This window comes from Rhinolophus hipposideros (assembly GCF_964194185.1).
Source record: "Rhinolophus hipposideros genome assembly, chromosome: 15".
NCBI classification, from domain to species: domain Eukaryota; kingdom Metazoa; phylum Chordata; class Mammalia; order Chiroptera; family Rhinolophidae; genus Rhinolophus; species Rhinolophus hipposideros.
The window spans coordinates 14,046,465-14,073,149 of NC_138061.1; the positions used below are offsets into that span (position 1 = coordinate 14,046,465).

The window sequence follows — 26,685 nt, forward strand, 5'->3', positions numbered from 1 at the left end:
TATATTGCCCTTCTATAATTAGTTCTTATTCACATATTTCAATTTTGATACAGTTCCTTGAACTATACATTACATGTCATAATTAGAAAAAAACTTTACCTCCAATGCTGTACTGAATTTGTCCATTCTTCCAGACGACCAAAATTCTATGATGTCCAGTGTCTGCTATTACCAATCTCTTAGAAACATGGTCTACTGTTACTTTGCCAGGAAACAGCAATGGTGAAGGTGGCAAAGAATCTTTATAGAGTTTTATTCCAATTTTATTATCTCTGATCTGTCCTCTGTCTTTGTAATACTTTAAAGCTATTGAAATATACAAAAACAATTTATCTTTGTGTCCCTCTCCAATCAAAGAAAACAACATGTTTCCACGGGGTCCAAGTATGACCAGAGTTGGCCAGCAGGAAACTTCCAGTTCTTGCCAAAGACTGGCATGGGCATCATTAACCACAGGGTGGGTGATGTTGTAGCGAAGAACAGCACTTTTAATGTTATCCAGGACTTTTTCATTTGGAAATTTAGCCGAGTGAACACCAACAATCAGAAGACCATCTAAATGAAAATCAATTGTAAGTTAAATAGGATGAAGTATTAAAGTTTGAGTATCACGATCCACACATTAGACGTTGGGTCATTAATAAATATAAACAGACCAGAGATTTAAAAAAAGAAATAAAAAAGGCAGAACTAAATTAGTGTCTTCAACTGCATTTAAACGTGAATAAAAAAATTAACATTTAAATCTCATGACAACCTTGAAAACTACATAAAAACACATGGTCAAAAATCATGTGGCTATTTCAGGATTAAAAATGCCTGGTGTCCTTTATTCAGACAAAGCTTTAAAAAAAATACATTCTAGTTTTATATGAGATATTGATATTTTGTTAACTGTTTTCCCATCTTCGTAAGCCCCATTGAAATTCACAGTGACTATGACTGTTTTTTTGTTGGTATTTATTGTCACATTACCCTCTTACATTTTTCTGACCTAATTACATTACACATTAACAGAGCAACATGAGATGTTTCCATAATATGGGGTCTTTGATTTATTTAAAATTCTTACTATGTAATTTTAGAACACACCTTATTATAGATAGCAGAAATGCTGAAAACTGAAAAACTAAAAACAATGTATTTCTTTTACTTAATACAGTATGTCAAAAATATAGTGTAAGGGAAAAAAGTGTTGGGCTGAATTCAGAGAAAAAGACTCAATACTGACTACCAAGTAGTAGAGGCAATAATGGCTATGTAAATTAGAATTTCCCGACACACCCACCAAAAAACAAGCAAACAAACCAGCACAAAGAAATAGAACCACACAAACTGGGAGGTGTAATTCCTTGACAGCCCATCCTTCTTCCATTTACAACTATTAACTCCAAACCAAACACACACAAACACACACATATAGCTGAAGGACACAGAAAAGTAAACAAGAGTAGGTAGACCGCTAGAAATTTGGAGAAGCAAACCATGTGAGGGTAAGCTTCCTGTTTTGATTCCCCTTTCATGGCTTTGCACTGAGGATGGGTCCCAGTTTTAGAGCAACATAGGTGGCTAAAACTCCATTAGAAACGCCACTACCTTTCTGGCCCAAGGAACCAGCAATTGAAAAGAATGGGGAAGAGAGCTAGAGAAGGTGCTTCCCCATTTCTGAGTATGATTACTCACAAGTCTCAGCTTAACTCCTAAACTACACATGTATGAGACAGACCCAAAAATGGAAGTCCTAGCTAGAGCAATCGGGAAAGAAAAAGAAATTAAAGGCATCCAAATTGGAAAGGAAAAAGTAAAGCTGTCACATGTATACTCTATTCTCATCCTTACTCTCACAAAATCAGTGACCCTCTCTCCCTTTTTATCCACTCCAAGAGCAGAATATGTATTAATTTAAACCAAATCAAATGAAATCTCTAGTTTCATTTACCCCCATGCTCTCTTTAGAAAGAAGTAAACAGGAAAAAAATCCGAAAAATATTCTAACTTCTAAAGCAAATACTAAGTATAATCTTTTACATATTCAGAATTTGCAATACCATAAAAGAGGATTTCTTACAGTGCTCTGGAAGACATTAACCTTTATAAATCATGTTTTCATACAGTAGGGTCAAAGAAAAAGTACTTGTTATAATAGTTTCAACAGTGTATTCCACTGTTGCTCATGTCATTTGAAATTAAAGGAGGCCTAATCACATTTCCTAACTTTAAATATTTTATGTCAGTGAGAAGATTATAAAATTAGTCACGTTTCAATTTTCATGGAAGAAATTTATATGTAAGTCTAGATATATAAAATGACGTTTAAAAATACTTGATCATGAAAAAAGTAAATTATGTCCTTATTCTTAGAGAAAAACCATATACTAAATGCTAGTTCTTTCATAAGGCAAACCAGTATCACTAAGCTTGACTCTTTCATGAAGAGTCATGAAAACATATATGGAGTCCTTAATTCATAAATTAGATATTACTTTTAGAATTACTGAAGTCTTATCAAATGTTCACTCTCCTATAGGCAAATGAATCAGCTACTCTTCCAGTGCCTTTGCCAGGAAAGTCTGTTATTAAAAACCAATTAAAAGGCAGATACCTTTATCAGAGTAGGTGTGTTCTAAGGCATGGAGATCAGGCAATAGGTGAATACAATTTATGCAGCAATAGGTGAAGAAATCAAAGATGACCACTTTCCCACATAGATCCTTGTAGACAGAAATAGGCTCTTCAGTGTTCAGCCATTCTAATCCTGAAATTTACACAAAATTGTCATGATTAAAGGAAAAGACAATTTATCTAAAACTTTCCACTAAAATGTGAACTACTGTTATTTCTAAGGAGAGGATGGGTAGGGGAGGGGATGACGGGAACTAGATTAGAAACAAGCTATCATGAGGTAGTCCGCAAATATAGCAAGAAAGAGCTACTAAATTTCTTTCAGAAATAGCATAATAGTCTATGTGAAAGAAGTAAGATCAACACATTTAGGTAAAAACAAGAGGAAATATCAAATATTAAGAGGGACTAAGTACACAATTAGGTACAAATGTGCTATTGAGAATGAAGGTCAATCTTAAGAATAGCAAGATGTGACTAAATATCAGGAGAAAAGTGTTAAAAGGATAAATATACAAAATGCATAAGCCAATTTCATAAGACAGAACAAAAATGCTTTGTATTTCAACGAAACCTTAAATACAAATTATTTTAAAGTCAAAGTTAAGCAAAATACACTATTATAGATTTCGTGGAAGCAACATTAATATTGATGAAGAATGTTTTACCTTCCCTACAAAGAAAAATAAAATCTCATTAATCTGTACTTTTGCAAATCACAATTTATAACCACTTGACCATGATTTACAATTTTAATTATGCACTATGAAGATTTTGTTAAATTAATATTAAAGGTACAGCATCTTCATTCAACAAACTTAAGAAAGGAACCATAATGAGTTTGATATAAGAAAATAAAAGCAGCTACTACAACAATTGTACCTTTTTGAAAGTATAGTTGACATACAATATTTAATTATACATTGAAACAGGTATTTGGAAATATTTTATAGAAACTGAAAGCCAGAGTTGGGTGAACAATTGCTTATAAAAAGCTAATGACTAATAACAGTAACTGGAATTACTCAATTATAACAAAATTCTAAAAAAAAATCTGCAAATGAAACTTGTATTTCTGCCAATTCAACCTAGTGAGGTTTTAGGGTACAGTGAACTCTTAGTTATCCACTTTAATAAAGTGTTAATTGTATACCAAGTCAAGTGATCATATAAAACTTCAAACTAATTAATGTATATTTTACATCCTAATTGCAAAATACTTATGAATCTGTCTTCTAAATTTATTTTCTGTAAATAGTCAACAGCGACTTAGATGGGGGCAGGGAAAGTATTATATGTCAGTTGTTGTGTTAGGTGCTTATCAGGTTTAATAATAAGTTTTAAAATTATAATTACAGTGAATATAATTTTAAAAGCTGCTAAGATTTACGGAGCTCTCCTTTGAACTAAGAACTTTAGGTATATTAACTCCAATCCACATAATAAACTTGAAAGGTAAATACTCATTCCTTTTTCTAAGTGAGCAAAGTAGGCTTGGAGAAGTAACTTGCTCAAAATCATGCAGCTAACAAATGGAATCACTGGGATTTAATCTCAGGTCTCTCTGAATCTATCCACTATGCCACACTGGTTCTCATACACGTGTTTAAGAAATGAACAAAGCATACTGTTTTTGAGATAGAGTTATGTTTATGACTTCTTGATTACAGTTTCTTGATAAAGAAACCAAGAAAAACCTCATCTCTAGTACTCTGTCCTCAATAATTAGGTCCAGCAGAAAATTTCACGATGTCAAATACAAAGCCTGAATATTTTGTAACATTATTTACCAGTCACAGAGGTCAAATCTCATGGTAATAAAATACACTCACTGTAAATACAAACAAGACTAGAAAATAAAAACATTGGCCTAAATCCTAGCTGATGACCTGCTCTTTTTTATAACAGTGTACTATATAACTTCTGAAAAAGTTTTTTTAAAATGTGCATATATATATGTGTATATATGTATGTGTATATATGTGTATATATATGTGTATATATATACACACAGACACACAATCTTTTAAAGTTTCTTTGATAAGCACTCATGCACCCAATTCTTTTGTAGGAATTCCACAAACTTTCAAATCCAGGATAGGATTAATAATAGAAAAAAATAAGCGCTTTTCAAGGTGGAGGAAGCAAAAGGCCTGGAAAGACATACAAGACTGTTGTCGGAGGTAAGGTTCCCATATACCTCCCGTTAGATACTGAACCCTGCCACATCCAACCAATTAACTATACATGTGGTTTCAGTGTCATGCCAGGAGACATGCCAACACCACCAGGCGAAACAATGACAGTCCCAACCAAAGAAGGTAAAGTAGGGTTTCATTTGTCATCGCAAGATGCGCTTCACAATTAGCACTGCTGGGCATCTCAGTTCCCTCTCGTTCCAAAGACCCACAGAGCCAGCCGGGATTCAAAGCTGGAGATGGGCCACGATGGCTTCAAAGTGCGGCACAATGGAGAAACCGGCCAACTGGGGTCTCTACACTCCGACTCGGGCAGATATTGTTGTTAGGCCCTGGGCAAGTTACCGAACCTCCCAGGGCCTCAGTTTCCTCAACTGTAAAATGGGGCTACTAATGAGTTCCTCAACGGGTAGGGAGGATTCAATAAGATAAACAATTGCCCTTCAGTGATTAGAACTGAGTACCACATAAGTGACCGATAAACGAGAAGTGATCAATAAATGCCGGCTAGGATGACGAAAGACGAGGACGATGACCATGTTGGGCAACCAGCCTGACAGAACACGGTGGCACCGACGTTTCGGTCCTTGCCCACGGGGGCCACGGCACCTCCGCGGAACGTCGACTCAGTTAACCCACGTCCTGGATGGGACTCGGGACAGAGGGACGAACACGCAGGTCCCCACCCTCGAGGACACCCGGGAATTGCAGAGCCGCGGCTGAAGTTGAGCCAGGCGCCAGCCCGGGCGCGGCGACCCACCCCGCGTGGCCCCCGCTTCGGGGGAGGGCACTGTCCCCGAGGAAGGGGAGGTTCCGGGAGGGTCCCCACCCCGCAGCCAGCCCCTCACCTTCCGGAAACTCGGGCACCAGTAAGTCCCGCTCCCAGCCGTCCACCTTCTGCAGGTACTGGTAGACCAGGCGGTTCTTCTCCTCCTGGGTGACGGCGTCCAGCAGGGCGTACTCCAACGAGGTCTGGGCCGGGAGCAGGCCCGCGAGGCTGCAGCCCCGGGTTCCGGGGGCCGCCATGTTCTCTCCGGACGGTGCGGAGGCGGCCGCCGGCCCGCGGGACGGGCTCGTCTGGGAAGACGAGAAGCGTTTCCTGCCCTTGGGTTTCAGAGCGTCCCTGGCACCGTCCTCTCGCCGCAGGCCCACTCCACCCTAACGATACTGTTTTCCTTCCTCAGCATGCATTCAAATGCTACAATGACTGCAAATCGCCGCAGTTCCCGGGCCCGGAATTAAACTACCGCCCCGCACCGCCCCCCGCCCCTTGTGCATCTTCTGGCCACGGCCGCGCCTGGACATTCAGAACGCCAGATTCCACACGGAAAGGCCTCCGGGGTGGCGTCCTCCAGGCGCTGAGAGTACGGCCCCCCCGCCTTCCACGTTGGCAATTAGTGGGTTTTAGGGCAAAAAAAATAAATCCGTAGGACTTAACAACGGGCACGGGTTTTTTTTTTTTTTTTTTTTTTTTTTCCGGCCTGTATGACGTCTGGCTGTTAGACCGCGACCAGCCGATTCGACACAGTCCTGGCGCGGGAAGCCGTGCCCGCCAAGTCGAGAAAGGTAAAGGAGGAGGGCTGTCCTTAAGGGACAGGCGTTTTAAAGTTGGGGAGGCCGGCCGATGGCTTTGGCTTAGACGCGGATGCACTGCTGCCTCGCTCTGCAGAAGAGACTCGTGGCGGAGCTGGAGGAGGGGTCGCCAGGGGAGCGGACGCGGCGGGGGCGGTTCCCGGGGGGGGGGGCCGCTGGCAGGTGGGGGCGGCGAGGCTCCGGGCCCGGCTTCCGCCGGGAGCAGGGGAGGCGGTGATTGCGTTTGCGGGGCGGGCCGCGTGAGCAGCTCCTTCGCTCCCTGCGCTGGAGGGTGACCCCACCCTGTGCTCGCCGTGTCCCGTGTGTCCCGGGAGGCGTCGGGCAGGTGGGCACCTTGGCTTTGAGGCCGGTGGAGAAAGGGCCGGCCACCTGCAGGCGGACCGCCTCTGTGCTCTGGACTCGGGAGTGTGGCCCCGGTGCAGGCAGGACGTCACAGATTTGAATTGTGTTTATCGTGCAGTGTGGGTTCGTTGCTGCTGGAGGAAGATGCGGGCCTGACCCGGGAAACTGAAGTTGTTGACTCGCAACGAGTCACGGAGAAGGGCAGCTACGTTGATGGAGAAGCACACACGTGGATGATGGAGTGACCGCTGTTAATTAGCAAACCGAGGTGGCCTTTGTACTGTTCAGAAGCCCTGCTGAGCCAGTTGTCCGGGGGCTGGGAATCACTTGGACAGTTGTCCAGTTGAAAGAGAATAGGAGCTTTATAACGATTTCACGAAGCTTGACCTGAGATTGTCATTAGTGCTTACTTTGAAATTACTTTCCAAAGTATTACTGATTCTTATTTTTTGGAATCGAGTCATGGAAGAGGCCGAGGTATCTGAATGAAATAGTAGCCCAAATAGAAAACTTCTGAGATGCTACCCCTGGGCTAGGTTATCTTAATTTTGTTGTGGTATAAATGCAACAGCAGGTGTTCTCACCTATATGTTTGTAGTTTGCCAATATATTCATTACCAAGTTTTAGGTTCCCATGAAGTTAGTGGGGTTTTTGTTAAGTTTTTTTCTCAGCAAAATAATTCCATTTAAAAATTTTGTAACAAGAACTAGACTCTCAATGTAATCAAGATTGGTGCTTCTTGAATGATAGAAATCATTTTTTGCCATGTCAGAAGATACTTTTTTGGAAGAAGACATCTGGGAATACAAATCCAAAAGGAAACTGAAACGAGGACATCCCAATAATTGCTCTGAGAATATTCCAAAACCTGTTGAAAAAGCAGCAGATGGAAAAAAACAGTCCAAACGAAACAGAAACAAAAGAACTGTGGAAGCTAAAGAGAAGGTAAAGGACCCTGAAATGTGCGTTGGAGCAACAGATAATCAGACTTCTATAGCTTCTAGTCAGAATTCTAGTTGTGGAGATGGTATCCAGCAGTCCCAAGGCAAGGAGACCACTCCAAGAAAGCAGAGTAGGACTCCCAAAAACAAACAAGTGTCTCCGAAGATACGCCCAGTTTATGATGGCTACTGTCCAAACTGCCAGTTGCCTTTTTCCTCATTGCTAGGTCAAACACCTCGATGGCATGTTTTTGAGTGTTTGGATTGTCCATCAGTCTCTGAAACAGGTAAGATTACAAAAAAGATGGTGCTCTTTAAATAGGCCTGTATTAGGCCAGACATATCAATCCAGTGAAACAAGCAAGGCCACCAATAAACCAAGAGAGATGAGACACTGTAAGTATAAATGACCCTAGAGGCAAACAAGGTAATTAATTGACCCTTAAGGAGGATACAAAGATAACAGTTGATGGTATAATTGTAAAGAATGTTGCAAACTTAAAAATAGTTTAAATGCATTTTGTTTCATGAAAGTCCCTAAACATCTCAATTATTTTTCATACATGTTAATTGGGCACATACTATCCTAGATACATTCACTCTGTTGACTTGACTGTCACAACAATCGCACCAGGTAGGTGGTTTTGAACATTTTATAGATGTGGCTTCTTAAAAGTTAAACAACTTGCCCGTTTTGTTATTTTTTATGAAACAGACTTTTAGAGAATTAAGAGTATAGTCCAGTCTTCTAAATATAGTTATGTTGGATTCATCATGCTACTGTACAGCAAGAGGAACTGGGAATCTTAGGTTATGAAGATTCTAACAAGAATCTGTCAGTTGGTAACTGAAGTAATGCTATGTTTTTTATCTTTTAAAATATATAATTAACGTCATGTTTAATATGTAGAAAATCCAACTTGGAGTATATGGAGAATGGTTTATGATGATTTATATATTTTAAAGTTATATATACCATACATAGATTTTTAAATCTCAAAGAATTAAAATTCAGTAAAATAAAAATAATACTCCGTATGGCTTTCATGTTAAATATGATTCACAAGACATTTCATTATGAACCTCTAGTTATCATTTTAAAGTTCTGCATGAAGATGCAAAAGAACTCTTTTTAAAATTTGGCATTAGCCTTTCTTATAAAAGTATAGCGAGTGACAGCCTCATCAAATGCTAGTAATTTGCTTTTAAGTGGTTTGAATACCAGAAGTGGAAGTTGGAGTCCCCTGGTGACCACCTCAGGGTCAAATATTTTATAGATAAAGCCACCTCAAAAAGATTTTTCATTTTTCCTGACTAAACTCCTTTGAATAGAATCTCAGATGAACTCATCTTGAATTCAACTCTGTTCTATAACAGATACTTTTAGGAAGTGATTTTAAGTTAAGTTTTAAGCAATGAAGTCTTCTAATTTAATGTAACATCTTTTTTTTGGGGGGGGGGGGGAAAGATCATTTTTTTTATAAACCTAGAAATGAACATACAAAGGGATATGCCAAGATGGTTTACAGAATGTTTCTCCATCATAATGGTATGATAGGGAATGGTTTTCAGATTATTGAAGCCTTATTATTAACCAGTTTATCAAATTGAATTTCACATCTTAGAACAGAATGTAAATTATCCAGGGTATGGGCAACTATAATTAAGATTGTTATTATTGTTATTGTATACAGTGTGAATGTTAAATAATGGAATCTAATTTGGTACAGTTGTCATAAATCTGTTGCTCCATAAACATAAACATAAACATATGTGTGAGAGATATACCAGTTTTCTTTATTCTTTATTGTCTAAGCAGTAGTGAACTGGTGAAACTGATGGTGTCAGTTTGTAGCACATGATTATGAAATACGTAATGCAAGCATACATGGATTTTGAAGCTCATATTTGTGAGAGTTACTTAGCAGGGACGAAGGTGTTAGTCTTAAAATTATTTTTGCGAAAAGATTATTTGAAAAGAAATTTAAGAGGATTTGATTTAAAAATAATAACTAGCACCTTGCAAAACCATACTGTACTACTGTTATTTTATGCTGAGCTTTTGATTTATGTAAAGATAGTTATTGTCCCAAGGCCTCAAATAGGGCTGATGACTTTCCACTTACATGTTAATTTATAGTGCTAATGCTGTCAAAGCTTAGTCTGTGTTTTGATCCTATGATACTTCTTTCTTTATTAACATTTTCAGAGTGTCCTGATGGTCTTCTGTGTACCTCAACAATTCCTTCTCATTACAAGAGATATACTCACCTCCTGCTAGCTCAAAGCAGGGCGAGTAATGGTCCTTTCCGCAGTCCGTCACATGGATCAGCTGGTAGTTTCAGTGAGACTAATTCAAGCTTTCTTTGTAGTCTTGAGGAAGGATGGTATCCAAATCAGAAACAAACTGAGAACTTAAAAAATGTATCAGCTGATCACTTCTTGGTGACACAGTGTCTAAGAAAATCTCAGTTTCCAGCTGAAACAAATAAAAATATTTCCTTTTCAACAAATATCCAAACGTCCCAACAAGCTCCACAATGTGCACAATGTGTTAATAATCACAAACTGGTAGGAATTGGTTTGCCTCTTGCTGAAGAATTAGACAGCCAAAACAACTCAGAACACGTAAATTTACCATTGCCAAAAAATGACTTTAGTGACTGTGAAATCTCCTATTCTCCACTTCAAAGTGACGAAGAAACGTACACTATAGATGAGAAGCTGGATGATTCACAACGCGAACTACCTTTTACAGAAAGCTCTAAAGATGGCAGCCTCGAAGATGACAACAGCTGTACTTTGTTTAAAAAAATCCATGGTCCCTTATTGATACACCAGGAGAGCAGCCCCAAAGTGAATAGCTTCTTAACTCAAGATAAATACAATGAAGAATTGTATAAATACAAAACTCTAAATGTTTCGTCTCAACTTATTTTCCCACATGAGAATATGATTTTATATCATGATCCAGCATATAGTGATGATGACTTTCTGTTGTTTCCTCCTGCATTAGCTGGGGGGGTTGCTTCTTCTAGTTATCAGGCTACTAAAGTAAAACCTGATGAGCCAGAATTTCACTCATCTCAATCAAATAAACAGAAACAAGTAATTGAGGAATCAGCTGTTTACAATGAAATTTCTCTTCCGTTACTTAAGAGTGCAATGTCAAAACCTTTTGAAAGCCAGGGAGGAGGGTGTTTTTCTTTCCATCCAACCCAGAGTAAAATTAGAGAATTTTCAAGTAAAAACTTCAGTGCTGAGAACAGTGCTAACTCAGCATGTTTCTGCAGAAAGCTGTCAGATGATATGGTAGACAGTAAAGTAACAGTTTTAAATACAGAGAAATTTTCTAGTATACCTACTGCTACTAAGTCTTTGAAAACATTGCCATCTGGCCCTAAGTGTAATGCAGTACACCCTTCTACCAAGGCAATGAAACAAATGGATATAGGTGTGTATTTTGGTCTACCGCCCAAAATAAAAGAAGAGAAATTAATAGGGGAAAGTACATTGGAAGGGATCAACTTAAATGCAGTTGTAAGTCCTAATGAAAAGAGGTCTCAGCAGTGCAAGAGGAAAGCAGAAAAACCTTTAAGTGATTTAGAATTTGACGCAAAGAATGTAAATGAGAACTGGCAGTCTGTGGAAATTTCTAGTAAGAGGTCACAGCATCAAAGAAAGAGACTTAAAAAGTCTGATTCACTACATGAAGGATCACTTCAGAAGAGGTCAAATCACCATATTAACAAGACAGAAGCTGGAACAGTCAATTTAAGTAAAGAGAAAGTCTTCATAAAATCAGCTTGTGGCCGACTGCAGAGAGGCAACGGGAAAATCCCAGAGTCATTTAATGCAGAATTAAGAAAAAGGACGTGTCCATTCTATAAAAAAATACCTGGTAAGTTGAAGTATCAATGCTTAATGTATCTACAGACAAATCAACTGTTTTGGATTTCATGTTCATTGCCCATGTTGTGTGTATTTGTATGAAACAATTTTTTGTGTTTCCTTCGTTTTTTATGCTTCCTTGACTTGTAATACTGATTGTTTGTGTGTATTTAATCTTTTTTTTGCTCCATGCAGTAAAGTTTTATTAAACATATTCTATATAGAAGATACTGTATGTACTAGTTAGGTAGGTATTACAGATTTGACAAACATTGGTAAAGATCAGCTTAAGATAGAAGGAGGAAAGACTCTCTGAAAGTAAGTATAATAGAAGAGTCTCTAAGCACTTAAGAAATGCAAAGTACTACTAAGTAGCTTCAAAGAAGGAAAATGTCACAGGTTATACAGGTCATCATAAATGCCAAACATTTTTAAACCTATCATAAATTAGTTTCTCAGCCTTTTCATGTTCCTATAATTTTTCATGCACTTATACATGAGTTAGTAAAAAATAAATAGTGAAATTAATTTTATTATTAACGAAACCAATAACTCTTTTTCTAAAAAGAAAAGAAAAGAAGGCTACCAGAATACAGTTGATTTCAGAAAGATATTTTAAAGTGCTTTATTGATGTTCTAGAACTATAATTTGTTAAAAATATTTATACAGTGAATAGCATTTATGTACATCATAACACTAGTTTTGTTTTTAATAATTATTTTGATTGATTTTCTGTATTTTAAATGAGCCTAAAACTAGTATGCCATGTGTTACTAAGTCTCAATAAAAATGTGAAGATTTGCTTATTCACTTGCATATCTCAGTCAGAACACTTTGGTAGTTCTTTCTTGAATACATTTTAGAACAGCTCAGCCTTTTTCTTTTTAAATTAATGCTCCTGTAGAGAGACTGTTTTAGACCCTTTTTTCTTGTTTCCCTCACTCTTCCCTTTCCCCTGCAATGAAATTCAAATACTACTGATATATTGTTTGTCTGCTATTGTACTGTGGCCCTTTGGAGGGCCACAAACCATTGTAATATCATAGGGGCCTTCAATCATTTTTTACCCCTTTAGAAGCATATCACTACTGCCCGTTGAGAATTTATGTTTTAGAAGAAAGTTAGCGTTTTAGCTGTTTTGCAGAAGTAAAGGAATGTAGGTTCCCAGTAAGTATCTTGAAAATATTCAGAGAAACAATATTCAAAATAAAACAAATAATTGCTTTGTAGCTTAGCACTTTGATTATTTATTTATTTTTTGTATAGTTATTCATTTAAAAAGCCCATATTAGAATATTTAGCGGGAACTTAGAAGACGCATTTGGTGTAAGTTTTAAATTAAGTTATCAAGTTAAGTTAAAAGTGAGATGTAACGTTGTTAGAGGGTTTGGTATTTATAATCAAATTGGCTATTTTTTCCTTTGTTGGCTATTGCTCAAGCAGCAGTGTTGGTATTTTCGTTGCAGGAACTGGCTTTACCGTTGATGCCTTTCAGTATGGGTTGGTTGAAGGTTGTACAGCCTATTTTCTCACACATTTTCATTCTGATCATTATGCTGGATTGTCTAAAAACTTCACATTTCCAATTTATTGTAGTGAGGTAAGTTTTAGTATTCTAAATTCTGAATTTGGAGAATGCAGTGAATTTCTAAGCAATTTGCAATAAAAAAAGAAAAATTAAAATTGTAAGAACTACTTACAATTCTAGACAAGATATGAGAAAACAGATTCCACACTGAGATTCTAAAATTGAATGAGTTATTGTCAACAGTTAAAAAAGTTTTTTTAAATATGTTTTATTATATAGAAACAATAATAGATAAACTACTTCACGATATACTAAAAAAAACAAGTTTCATGTAATACACATTTATTGAGGGCCTAAAAAAATATTCAAGGCAAAATTCCTAACGTTGAGCCTACAGCCTTCAGAGGACCCATTCACAAATAATACCAGGAAGGGATCGGTATTGTAAAACAAAAACAGAGCACATAGAAGTAGGGAGAAAGGAGTGCTTTACTCTGTCCCAGGATAACTTTGGAAAAAGATTCATGATGAAATAGCTTGAACTAATTATTAAAAGATGAGCATTTGAATGCCTACTAAGGGCTTTGGCTAGAGTTTGATTTAATCTTCACGGCATTTTTGAATTCTCCTTTTTTTATTAGTGAAACAACTGAGGCTTGGAGAGGTTAAGTGACATACCCCAAGTCACAGGGCTAGTAATGGCAGAGTGACAATTTGAACACAGGTCTGTCTGATTCTAGAACCAGGCAGAGAAAAGAGGAGAGAGCTTTCCAGGTAGAGACTAAGGCTGGTTACAAAAGCACAGACACCTGAGAAATAGAGGCGTTCCAGGTATTTCATATTTCAGAATGGCTAAACATGAGATAGTAAATAACAGCAGATAAATCTACATAAATGGGAAGGGGCCAGACGTGAAGGGTTTTATAGCTCATGCTAAGGATGGACTTATCACAAGTGAGGGAGAGTCAGTGACAAAGCAGAGTTGTGACAGTCATTTCAGGAAGTTCTTCCTGGCATTCTAGAGAGTTTACATTGAATGTAATTGGGAGAACAGGGAGATTATTAAGATGCTTGGGTTCTAAACCAGATATGAAATAAAATATTTAGTGTTTTACTCTATCAGCAATAAGCACATCCTTTTTTGTAGGTAACTGGCAGTTTGTTGAAGAGGAAACTTCATGTGCAAGAACAATATATCCATCCATTGCCAATAGACACTGAATGTATGGTGAATGGTGTCAAAATTGTTTTGCTTGATGCCAATCAGTAAGTATTCAAGTTGCCTTAATAATAGCCTGTTTTAAAATATTCAAAAGGAAAGTACATTAGCATAGTTATTTAAGAACTCTTTTATTGGAACTACTGTGTTTCCCCGAAAATAAGACCTAACCAGACCATCAGCTCTAACGTGTCTTTTGGAGCAAAAATTAATATAAGAAGTTTTTGGGCTGGGAGGTAAGAGGAAGGTTTTACTTACAAATGTAATTATTTCCTGTGTTTTCTTAGAATTCAAAATGAAAGTTCCTTGTGATTTGGCAGTAATTTCCACATCCCTTTGTGTCGGGGATCCCCGAGACCATCTTCAGGCTCTGATTCTTTAAAAGAACGCACAGGACTCAGCAAAGCTGTTAAACTTGTGGTTACAGCTTATCACAGGGAAGAAATACAGATTAAAATCAGGAGAGGGGAAAGGCCAATGGGAGGCCAACCCAGGAGGAACCAGGAGCACGTTTCCAGGTGTCTTCGTCTAAAGAAGTAGCACAGATGTGCTTTATTCTGCCAGCAACAATGTGTAACAGCCCATGGGAAGTGTTACCAACCAGGGAAGCACACTGGAGCCTCGTTGTCCAGGGTTTTTATTGAGGGTCAGTCACGTATGCATGCATCACCATGTGACTGATCTCAGCTACTCAGACTCCAGTCCCTTAGAGCAAAAACAGGCATTAACTATAGATCCCATTGTTAGCATAAACTGTCTGTCATACTAGTACCGCATGGCCCAGTGCAGTGCTCAAGCATACAAAATGTACTCTTCTCAGCAGAACATTCCAAGGGCTCAGAACTCATCACCCAAGGGCTAGTCCTAAAGACAGATCTTTCTTGGGAATGTTTGGAGTTTGAGCAACCCAGGTCTACTGAATTAATCCTTTCCGATACGCCAATTTTTTTTTTTATGATGTAAATTTCCCTAATGAAAGTACGACATTTTCTCTTTCATACAATGCTTTGTCATTATAGTCAGCTAATAAAGTGTATGAACTTGATATTGAAATAAGTACTCTTCCTTTAGGTGCTTTGCTTATGATATGATTATTTCTTTGAAATGTTTGTGTTCAGCTGTCCAGGTGCTGTCATGATCCTGTTTTATCTTCCTAATGGTAATGTCATATTACACACCGGAGACTTCCGAGCAGATCCCAGCATGGAACGTTCTCTTCTTGCTGGCCAGAAAATCCACACGCTTTACCTAGATACCACGTAAGAGAGGCTTTGTTGGTGTGCTTCCTTTTCCTACAGACAGTATTTGCCCTGTATATTATGAATAATTTGAACATTTGCTTAGGTAATCAAAATGATAGCTTTTTCTCAAATGTCATTTTAGGTCTGTTTATCAGAGGGACGCTGTTTGAAAAAACACATTTGCTTAGGGACAAATTTGGGATTACATGTCTTAACTGACTACAGCTCAATGTTTTTATCGTTTCCTTTTGAAAATATGGTTTATGTGAGAATCCTATTACTGAAACATGGATGAAAAATTGGGGGCAAACTTTAGGAAAACACTCTTTTGGATTACCCTTTCAAAGTATCTGTAACAATTAAGTATAAATGTGAAGAGAAAACTGAGGCCAAAATACATTTCTATTTCTGAATATTCAGAATTGTATTCTTTCTCAAAAAGGTAGTTCATAAGTGACAACTTTGAACTCCTAAGTGCTATAAACATCATGGTATAAGCCATTATCTTTTTATTGTATATTAAAATACCTCAGCAATTTGTTAGAAATTAATTATGTTACCTATTTCAACCTGTTTTAAGGAGAAGTGAGTTTGTACGGCATATTTTTAGTAAAGGATGGTCTTTGCACATTCAGTTTTCTGACACTAATTTTTCCACTCCTTTATATTTACATTAAATACTAAAAACATTAAGAAAATAAGTTAAAAAAAACTTTTCTTGTTACTTAGTACTATTCTACATGCAATTCTGAATTTCTTTGTGGGTTTTTATAGGCGAAAAAAAAAACTTTTTTCCTCTATTCTGACTGTTGATCAGCAAAAACAGTCTTGAAGATTGGGGAAAATGTTTCTTTGGTGTTTGTACATTGACCTTTTTAGTGAAAAAGCACTTCGTTTTCATCTCATATAGATAGATAGATAGATAGACAGACAGACAGACAGACAGACAGACAGACAGACAGTAGCCTTAGGGTTAGTTTTTCATTAGGTGTTATTGTTTTGAGGTAGAACCAATGGATTTATTATAGTCCTGTAATGCTATGTATATTTCTGTATCTCCTAAGAAGAGAGAATAACCATATAAATATTAACTGTTTGATTTAAAACTACTTCATTAAATTCATGTTTTGTTTCATTATTTTAATAATTATATTTTTTACTACATCAGAATTCTTTAGTCCAAAGATAATCCCTGTCAGCAGTATTTTTTTTTTTTTTGAGAATGATAGGGATTTTAAAAAAAAGAAGATATTGAACTTTATAATTCAGATGTTAAAATAGCTGCCTGGCTAGAAATATTCTTGAAGAAAAAAAGGCAATTTCTTTATCTGAAGATGATAAAAGAAACACAGTGAGAAAAAGTATACCGAACATGCATAACTCCATCGTAAATTATCATTACCTGGTAACAAATATTTTAACCACAGGCAGTGAGATAACTTGCAGTAGTGTTAGTATATTACATTGCTGTTGAATGTAAATTTGCTAAAATAGCATCCAGCTTTATGCTCTGGCTTTCTTGTTGCTCTTTTACTAAGTACCATATTTCTCTATCATAGATACTGCAGCCCAGAATACTCCTTTCCATCTCAGCAAGAGGTTATCCAGTTTGCCATCAACACTGCCTTTGAGGCTGTAACTCTAAACCCACGAACTCTTGTTGTCTGTGGCACTTACTCTATTGGAAAAGAGAAAGTCTTCCTAGGTGGGTGTTAGCTGTATCTAATTTACATTAATATATTATAAAGATCAGCTTCTTTTTGCATGAAGCCCTTTCAGTCTTTATTCTTGTGCTTGATATTTATTTCCTGAAATGGTGCAATATTGCCTTTGAAGTTGAAGGAAAGTTTGATAGAGTCTGATCCATTTAAACTCTGAGAGGCTTAACTTAATGGAAACATTTGATAAGTGTGTTTATGGTAGCCTTTATATCTATAAAATGTTTATAGAGCAAATGCCCATGCTACATTAGTATTTCAGTCACCTTTGAAAGATGACTAGTGCATAGTTGCATAACTGCATTCTTTGATGATAACCATCATTTATCTTAGAGAATAGTTTTAATTTTTGTTCCTAAATGATATGTAACTGTAGTTTATCTAGATAGCATTGTGCTATTCTGCACAGTACTTTCCATTTCTTCACTATGGTCACATAACGTCAAACATTGAGATATGAAGTGACAAAGTCAGGGTTTTAACTCCAGATTTGGTTTCTTCTCATCATCTACCCTTTTCTATACATATTGTACAGTTTGTAAATACTAGGTTTTAAAAAATAAATTCTTTGATTTTTCTCACAATTTATTCCACACAGTTAACCAACAAAATTATTCAGCCTTTTACAGATATGGCAAAGTGTGAATGTCTTGAATCTCTTTTTATTTGGCAAATTCTTATTTTAAAATTTGATCAAGTTGTAATTTTATTATTTTTTATAAACTGTTATTTTACTATTTTTAACCTTTTCCTTTGCCTGTAGCCATTGCTGATGTTTTAGGTTCCAAAGTGGGCATGTCTCAAGAAAAATATAAAACATTACAGTGCCTCAATATACCAGAAATTAATTCCCTCATCACTGTAGACATGTGCAATTCACTGGTTCACCTTCTTCCAATGATGCAAATTAATTATAAGGTAAGCATTCAAGAGATATGTCTTTTTAGGATGAGCTAGAGAAGGTAATATGATGATTGTAAACTAGAATCCCATTTATCCGCATTTAACTAGAGGAATTCAATTATAATGAAGTCACCGATAATAGTAAAAATTGCCCTAGGAAAATTTTTAGGGGAATTTTAAATGTTTTCAGTTTTTTTGTGTGTGTAGCTCTATACAGTAATTCATGTGCCCATTCATATCCCAGTTTGGGAACTGGAGAACTGGCATAAGGGAAGAAACAAATGTAGAAAAGCATGCTTGTACAACTATCTGGTCTTCCAGACCTGCTTTTAAGATCATTTTCCAGTTCTTCCTGAATGAGTGGGGAAATGAGGAGAGAATTCTGAGGAGTTCTTACTTTTCTTCAGATCTATTCTGTGTTACTATTAAGCCCTTATAACATGATATATGTTATAAATTTACTTGTGAGGATTAAATAAAATAGTGGAAGTGCATCCTAAGAGGAAGTTCTAGTATGAGTTCTTGGGGATAAATTAAAATACAAAAGATATGACCTCCTGTGATTTGGGGATCTTATTTGTTAGGTTTATTCGTATTCTAGTCTTAGAATTTGCTAATCTTATTCCATTTGCTAATATTTTTTACATCTAGCAATGGCATGTATCAAACCTGTGTATTAGAAACGATTTAAAACATGATGTGCACAAAAAATATTTTCACTTTTGCTGTGACATTCATAAAATAACTTTTATGGAACTTTCTGAAATAGTTTAGGATGCTAATTACTATATCTGTCTTATAAATAATAACACTTATATTGTGTGAAGAAAATTAATATTTGAGGTCTATCCCTTGAGTAAGGAAATTCTAATTGGTATAACTTCTCCTTTGTTCATGAGATTAAGGTAAAATTTTTATGACCTATTTTCATGAGTATATAATTTATAAGAAATTTCAGAGATAATCAAGTCAGAATTTTGTCCATTAGTGTTTTAGCCAGCCTTGCACACTTATTTTAAATGTGGGAGGCATTCAATTTGTGTGGAGGCTAATGAGAGTGATTAATCATAAAATGAACACAGATAACCTGAGGAAGGTATAGCATATTTTTATTGTTTTTATTATACAGTTTTATTTCCTACTAACTTAGTTTGTTCCATTTGAATAAATTACCCATTTAGAGCACAATGGCGGTGGAGGAATCAGATTATTATAGAAATGAAAGGACTAAACCTTTTTAAGAAAATGTTTAAAAGTGCTGTATGCTGCATAGAGGTTATATGAGGAGAAAATGACAATTGGGCAATTAGGACATCTTTGGTGACCTGCACAAAAACTGTTTCAGTGACATGATGTTGCAGGAAGCCAGATGGCCGAGGGCTGAGGAATGAATGAGAAGGTGTACAAATCACCAAATGAACGAGAACATATTCAAATAGCCAATAAGCACATGAAAAGAGTGGGCAATGTTGTCAGCCATCAGGAACTGCATATCAAAACCACGGTGAGATACCACTTCACACCCACTAGGATAGCTATAATAAAAAAGATAGACAATGCCAATTGTTGGTGAGGATATGGAAAAGTTGGAAACTTCATTCATTGCTAGTGAGATTACAAATGGTATAGCTGCTATGGAAAACAGTTTGATAATTTCTTAGAAAGTTAAACATGGAGTGATCATATCACCAGCAATTCCAGTCCTAGGTATCTGACCAAGAAAATTGAAAACATGTCTACATAAAAATTTCTACATGAATATTCATAGCAGCATGATTCATAATAGCCAAAAAGTAGAAACAATTCAAATGTCCATCAAATGATGAATGAATAAACAAAACGTGTTATGTCCATAAAATAGGAGTATTTTTCAGCTGTGAAAAGGAATGAAATACTAAACATGCTACAATATGAGTGAACATATTGCCAAGTGAGAACATTATGCCAAATGAAAGAAGCCAGGTCACAAAAGGCTATATTTTGTATGATTCCATTTATGTGAAATGTCCAGAACAGGTAAAACGATAGAGACAGTAAGTAGATTAGTGGTTGTCAGGGCTTGAGGGAGATGGGGAATGACTGCTAATGGGTACCGTGATGAAAATATTCTAGAATTAGGTAGTGGTGATGGTCATACAACTTTGTAAATATACTAAAAACCACTGAATTCTGTACTTAAAAAAAAAGACTGGCAGTTATCTGCTTTGAAGACAAAAATGAATGAATGAATGAATGAATGAATGAATGAATGGTGAGGAAAGGGAAACAAGAAGCATAGAGCATGGCTGTGAAGAGGAGCCAGATGTGTTGATGGCCAAAGGGAGTTTGTTAACTATAAGAGATGAGGGTTTTCATAGTGTGAGGGATATGGAGAAATTAAAGATGTGAGAGAGAAGGGAATAATGAATGAAGTGAGGTTTCTGAGAAGGAAACACAGGTAGAGGGATTCATTAGCCTCAAGCAGGAAAAGGGCCGCCACTTCCTGTCTGACAATTCCCTTGCAGCATACAGCTTTTACAAACTGTTCTGACCCACGTTGCCTTCTTTTAGAGATCATATATTTACAAATCCAGACTTATATAAGAATTAAAACTTCAAACAGCTACAAACTTAAGTATAATGTTTTATACACGACTTCAGATCAGTTTTAATATCTTAGAAATATTCATTTTGAACCCATTTGTTTTGTTTTGTTTTGTTTTGCTTTGTTTTGTTTTTGAGGCTAGTGTTTTTGAAAACAGAATGACCTGACATCATTGTCTGTTTTTTCTGTATTTGTCATCTGTTATTGGTATTGCCTTCAGGAGACCTTCCCCTTCCTCCAATAAAGTAACCAGATGTTAATGACATTTTTGATGATTTCTTATCTTCACAACACAGATGGAGCAGAAGCTGATGGTTGTTACCACGAAGCTAGATTTTAGTTAGTACTTAAAGCTATTTTCTTTTTACCAGCCAAAAATAGTTTTGTTGCATCAGAACTAATGACTTTTTGTGAAAATACAACCTGATTCAATTTCCAGGGTTTCTAAGGCATTTTTGAAAGCCGTTCATGCTATAAATAATACCGTTCATGCTATCTAATAGTTCAACAACCCAAGTTTATGTATGTGATACAGAGTTGACTACCACCCCTGATTTAAACCTGATTTACTGAATGTGATAAAACATTATAACAGTAATCTTAGAGATGATTATTTGAATATTGAAAAAAATAATTCTAGTGGCATATACTGAAAAGCATTTTTATCACAAACTGGTTACCAGTAAACAGAGAGACAAATCATGTATCAGGGGCTTTATGTTGACTAAATCATTCCTTTTTGTTTTTTTAGGGTAAATTTTTTCCTTTTTTTAAATTAATTTATTTTTGTATTAGTTTCAGGTGCACAAATCAACATAGTGATTAGACATTTATATACCTCACAATGTAATAACCCCAATAAGTCTATTATCCATCTGACACTGTACATAGTTATTATAATATTGATATTCCTTATGCTGTACTATATATCCCCATGACTATTGTTTTTAATTATAGTTGACATTCAGTATTATTCAGGTGTACAGTGTAGTGGTTACACATTTATATAATTTATGAAGTGATCTCCCCAATCAATCCAGCACCTCCATTTGACACAATACATAGTTTTTGCAATATTATTGACTATATTCCATACTGTACTTCACATTCCTGAGACTCTTTCATAGCTACCAATTTGTACTTCTTAATCCCTACACCTTTCTCACCCTGCCCCACAACCACCTCCCATCTAGTACCATTTGTTTGTTCTCTGTATCTATGGGTCTGTTTCTGTTTTGTTTATTTTGTTCTTTAGATTCCACATATACGTGAGATCGTGCAGTATTTGTCTTTTGCATTGACTAAATCATTCTTAATAAAATTCCTCATGATAGTAGTTCTCCAGTTGTGGTTAATGAAGAACTAGTGACTGTTGGCAGTGTTTTCTGTATGTTTGACTTGTGTGATAGTGTCACGTTTTGTTTGTATCACAGGTTAATGATGTTTTGTGGTAAATCTGATTTGTCTCATGAAAAGCAGAAATTGCTTCTCACTTAATTCTCCTGAGTGTTTTTGCAGAGACAGGTAGGAATGGATAAGTTTGATGACCTATAGGGAAAGTTGGACTCATAGTTTACGGGATCACAGGTATAATTGCTCTAAACCTCAGTTTCCTATTATTTCCTTTTTTTGTGAGGACAAGGGGAGTAGGATTAGTAATTGAGCAAATCATATTACATTTGCTAGGCCCTATACTAAGCAAGACAGAAAACTTGAAAATTTGCAGAGCCAGGAATATTGTAATGAAAACTTAGTGATACATCCATAACTTAAACTTTTTTGTGTGGGGGGGAGTAGAGTTGGGAAGAAATATGACTGTTTAATGGTAGTTATTCTTGTACTGACTTCAAATTAATAATAAAAGGTTATTGTTTGACACAAAAAAAATGAAAGGATTGTTACTAATTCATCAGTAAAATGTAAATATCAGATAAACACAAAATGTTCAGCTTTTTATTAGTAATCAAACATAAGAGTAAAATAATAGTGGTATATTTGTCTTCTACCAAATTAACATGTTTTAAAGGTAATATTTCTGTGCTGATGTTTAGAGAAATTGCCACTCTCATACACTTGGATAGTATTAGAAATTAAGGGTTATTCCTGTAACTCAACAATTCCATTAATAGGAATTTATACTAAAAAAAGAGTCCTTTATGAAAAGGTCAGTCTGTAAGACTTCTAGGTTCTGATGATTTAATAGATGATGAAAGTTAGAAAAAGTTAAAAAAGGGCAGATAGTTTCCATTAAAAAAGACCCAGGAGGTGGGGTTTATTGACTGTCTCCCCAGTTAGCTGTAAGCTTCCTGAAGGTGAAGGCCGTCTCTCCCCCACCATTCCAATACCAGCACTTGATGTTAATACTGAGACAGATACTGGATGAGTGAGTTGAATAGGTAGATGTAGAAATGGTTACCAGCATCTTTTAGAACACTAAAATAGTTCAGGCTATGTATGATTAGGGAAGAAAAAGGAGTCTTTGGGAAATCCAAGATGACACTGCATGCAGTTCAGATTTTATATTATTTTAAATAAAATTCAAATTTTATTATAAATTTACACTGAGCCTTTGAAACTCTGTGATTAGTCTGAAGACCAAAAAAGTATTAGACTTTTTTGGATCCCTTGTGCCATTTTTATCTTCACTGGATTTCCTTTATCTCTCAAAGGTTGAACTTTGGTTATTGATTTTCTAAAAATGTTATCAAATGTCATCACTTGTAATGACTTTAGTTTGGAAAATTCTGTATTCTACCCGATTTGTTAGGGAAGCACATTACTCCCAATTGTAGCAGCATGAATATTTTAATATTATTCTAGTTCATATTTAAAGGTGGAAAAGAGTAAACACCTGAGAAAGCCACTGTCATCTTTAAAATATATGTGTTGAGTATATAAAATCATTTCCATCTTTCTATCCATCAATCCTCTACTATGTGTATGCATGGAGATATGTTTGGATTGATGTTTGCCAACCTCTAATTGGAATACTATTAGATACTAGTATCTCTAATATTAACATCCTAATAGTAGCAGGATTTGGAAATTTTCTTTTTTTGGTAGCTATCTGAATTGTAACGTTTTAATACATAGTTATGTTTAAAGTTACCCCATGTTACTTTTTTTCAGACTGTACTTAAGCATGTTTAACTTTAGATAAGTAAAGAGGAAAATATTTTGTTTTTCAGTGATTTTATTCTTTCGGAAGCCTAGCACTAGATTGTTGCACACTAATGCTTACCAAGTGAAAACTCCCTGTGACTATGCCGACCTAACATCTTTAATCATTCTGTTTTATTCCACATAACCCATCTTTATTGACCATTAATTCAATATCCTATTTTCATTTATCAGGATTTACAGAGTCATTTGAAGAAGTGCAATGGGAGATATGATCAGATTTTGGCTTTTCGACCTACAGGATGGACACACTCTAATAAGTTAACAAGTATAGCAGATGTTATTCCCAAGACCAAAGGAAACATTTCAATATACGGTATAACTATTAAATGTCCTCACTTTTAATGTTTGTAATTAATTTTACATTTTTTAAAAAGGGCTGTAGGATTAAGATGCAAGGAAAACAGGTGCAACAGAATCTTTAAACAATTCAAGAGTTTCACATTGCTCTGTGTACTCTCAACCTGTATCTTTCATACATTGTAAACTGATATAAAGGAGTATGACCATAGTAAATAGACATGGACTAATACAGATCATTTCGTTTGTGATCAGTGATAAGTACAGGAAATTGTAGAACTACTTGAAAGGAGAGTGTGCAGTTGTGCACTGGAAGTTTAGATGACGCTGTGAAACTGAGAGCAGGAAGACAGCGGATTAGATGTGGTGACAGCCAGAGTTTCGTCTCTTAGAGGACGTTTACCATTGTCCTCAGAAGTGAGCTTATTATATTGATGGCTGATTTGTCACTAGTCCAGTGATTTACTTTCAGCCTCCAAAGACCCTCCTTTACTCAGAACAAGCCCCTCTCTGTCTTTCACTGTAGTACTTTATCTTCAGTAAAGAAGATAGAGGGATTTTTAGGATTTACTTTCTCTCTTTTTGCTTTTTTTATGTGTGAGAAGCTTAGAGGCTGGAATCCGCTTCCTTGCTCTGGAAATCAAGAGTCTCCTGCTTATTGTTCTTCAAAATTTACTCATATTTCTTCCAAGATTTCCCTGAAATTAATAGCTGAGCAAACTGCTTACAGGGAAGAATTCTTTCAAAAGAAAATTTCTTCCAGGATTTTCCCGAAATTCATAGCTGAGCAGATTGCTTCAAGGGAAGAATTGTTTATAAAGAAAAGCCTACTTATAAATAAGAATCTATAGAAATGCATATTGTTGTCTGCATAGAAAAGTAATAGAATTTTTTAATGTTCAGTTTTCATATTATTTTGTTTTAATTTTTATTATTCATAAAATAACATTTTCTTTTTATCAGAAATAAAGAATCAGGGAGTTTTTGACAAAAATGCTCTGGATTGCTTTTCTTTTCTCCTTTATTTTATTTCAGACTTGTGAATTTTTAAAAATTAATTTGATTTTTACTAGACAATATCTTTTTGTGTGTGTTTCAGGAATTCCTTATAGTGAACACAGCAGCTACCTAGAAATGAAACGTTTTGTTCAGTGGCTGAAGCCCCAGAAAATCATACCCACCGTGAATGTTGGCACCTTGAAATCTAGGAGCACGATGGAGAAATATTTTAAAGAATGGAAATTGGAAGCTGGATATTAATGTTACCTGGAAGGACTCCGTAGTAATTAAGTAACTTAGGTGTAGCTTGTTAGTTAAATCTTTAGTGATACAGAATACACTTTATGTGAAAAACCTCATGAAGGTCACTCATATAGCTTATTTTCTTATCTACGTTCGAATAAAATGTTCAAGGTACTGCGTGCCTCTCAGCATCATCGGTGATAACTGGGACTGGTCTCCCTACTACCTTTGATGCTTGTCCCTCCAGTTATATTCTGCATCCAGCCTTCAGAGGGGAAATAAAGGCAGGTTTTGGGGCCAAAATGATTCATGATCATAGATAATTAGATTAAAAGCATTATATATAAGTAATTATGTGTCTTTAAAATCATTTAACATGTAGCATATTTTTATGAGATAAAACTTTTTATATGATATATATACTTAAATTAAAAAATAAATTTGCTGTATAATGTCTTGGTTTTTGGTATTTATACCGGTGTCTTTCATGCAATTTTATAAAATTTCAATGAAAGTAATCTATTATTTTACTCTGAAGGTGACTCAAAGAGTCTAGATAGTTACTCAATAAAGGACAGAGGAAAGTTTGCATGAATGATATTTATCTGAACTATTTATTCCAGATAACAGATAACTGAAAGTTTAGATTTTTCAGTTTTTTTAAAAAGTGAGTTTAGATTATTTATTTATGTACTTGATCTCTCCAACACAGATTAAATAGCTGATCCAAAAATGAAAATTTTATGCAATGCATATTAAAAATATTTTTATGAAGTTTAAATAAGAAAATGGGCTAGCATAAAGAATATACTCATCAGTTTATGTGTGTGTTTTTGCATTACGGTGTGTTTTGCAAATGAAATTGACTTGGGGATTTCTTAATAAACATTTTCGTGGAAAATTATTTTCAGCTTGGATTTTACTTTGTTGTGGAGGTAAGGGCTGTAGGGGTCACATTTAGGGAAGGAAAAGCTTTTAGGGGCACAGTGGTAATAAATCCAGTTTATGTTCTCAGTTGACTTTAATTACACACTTAAAATATTTTAACTGGTTTGGGCTTGGTGCCTTAAACTTTTTATAATTAGTTATAATTATAAAATGAAAAACTATATATTCTACAAATATTGATATTTTAACGTAGAGGAGATGGTCAAGTCATTTAGGGTAATTTCATTCATTTT

At 35.8% G+C, this 26,685-nt stretch overlaps 2 protein-coding genes across 3 annotated transcripts in view; one reads left to right on the forward strand and one right to left on the reverse strand.

Moving 5' to 3' along the window:
* Nucleotides 1-6,123, reverse strand: part of NHLRC2 (NHL repeat containing 2) — a 38,741-nt gene extending 32,618 nt beyond the window's left edge. Inside the window, exons 1-3 of one of the 2 annotated variants that reach the window (XM_081074013.1) lie at nucleotides 5,669-6,123; nucleotides 2,603-2,755; nucleotides 100-555 (exon numbers count right to left, since the gene is read on the reverse strand). In XM_081074013.1, coding sequence (XP_080930139.1) covers nucleotides 100-555; nucleotides 2,603-2,755; nucleotides 5,669-5,846 — 787 coding nt within the window. In that variant the 5' untranslated portion in view covers nucleotides 5,847-6,123. The remainder of the gene's footprint in view (nucleotides 1-99; nucleotides 556-2,602; nucleotides 2,756-5,668) is intronic. The other variant, XM_081074014.1, reaches the window with a different exon arrangement.
* Nucleotides 6,124-6,275: 152 nt separating this feature from the next.
* On the forward strand, nucleotides 6,276-26,409 carry DCLRE1A (DNA cross-link repair 1A). The gene is made up of 10 exons (XM_081073557.1): nucleotides 6,276-6,386; nucleotides 6,874-7,984; nucleotides 9,907-11,598; nucleotides 13,056-13,189; nucleotides 14,265-14,383; nucleotides 15,455-15,595; nucleotides 17,137-17,282; nucleotides 18,059-18,213; nucleotides 24,137-24,278; nucleotides 25,362-26,409. The coding sequence occupies exons 2-10, from the start codon at nucleotides 7,522-7,524 to the stop codon at nucleotides 25,520-25,522; spliced, it is 3,153 nt and encodes a 1,050-aa protein (XP_080929683.1). The 5' UTR covers nucleotides 6,276-6,386; nucleotides 6,874-7,521; the 3' UTR covers nucleotides 25,523-26,409.
* Nucleotides 26,410-26,685: the final 276 nt, after the last annotated feature.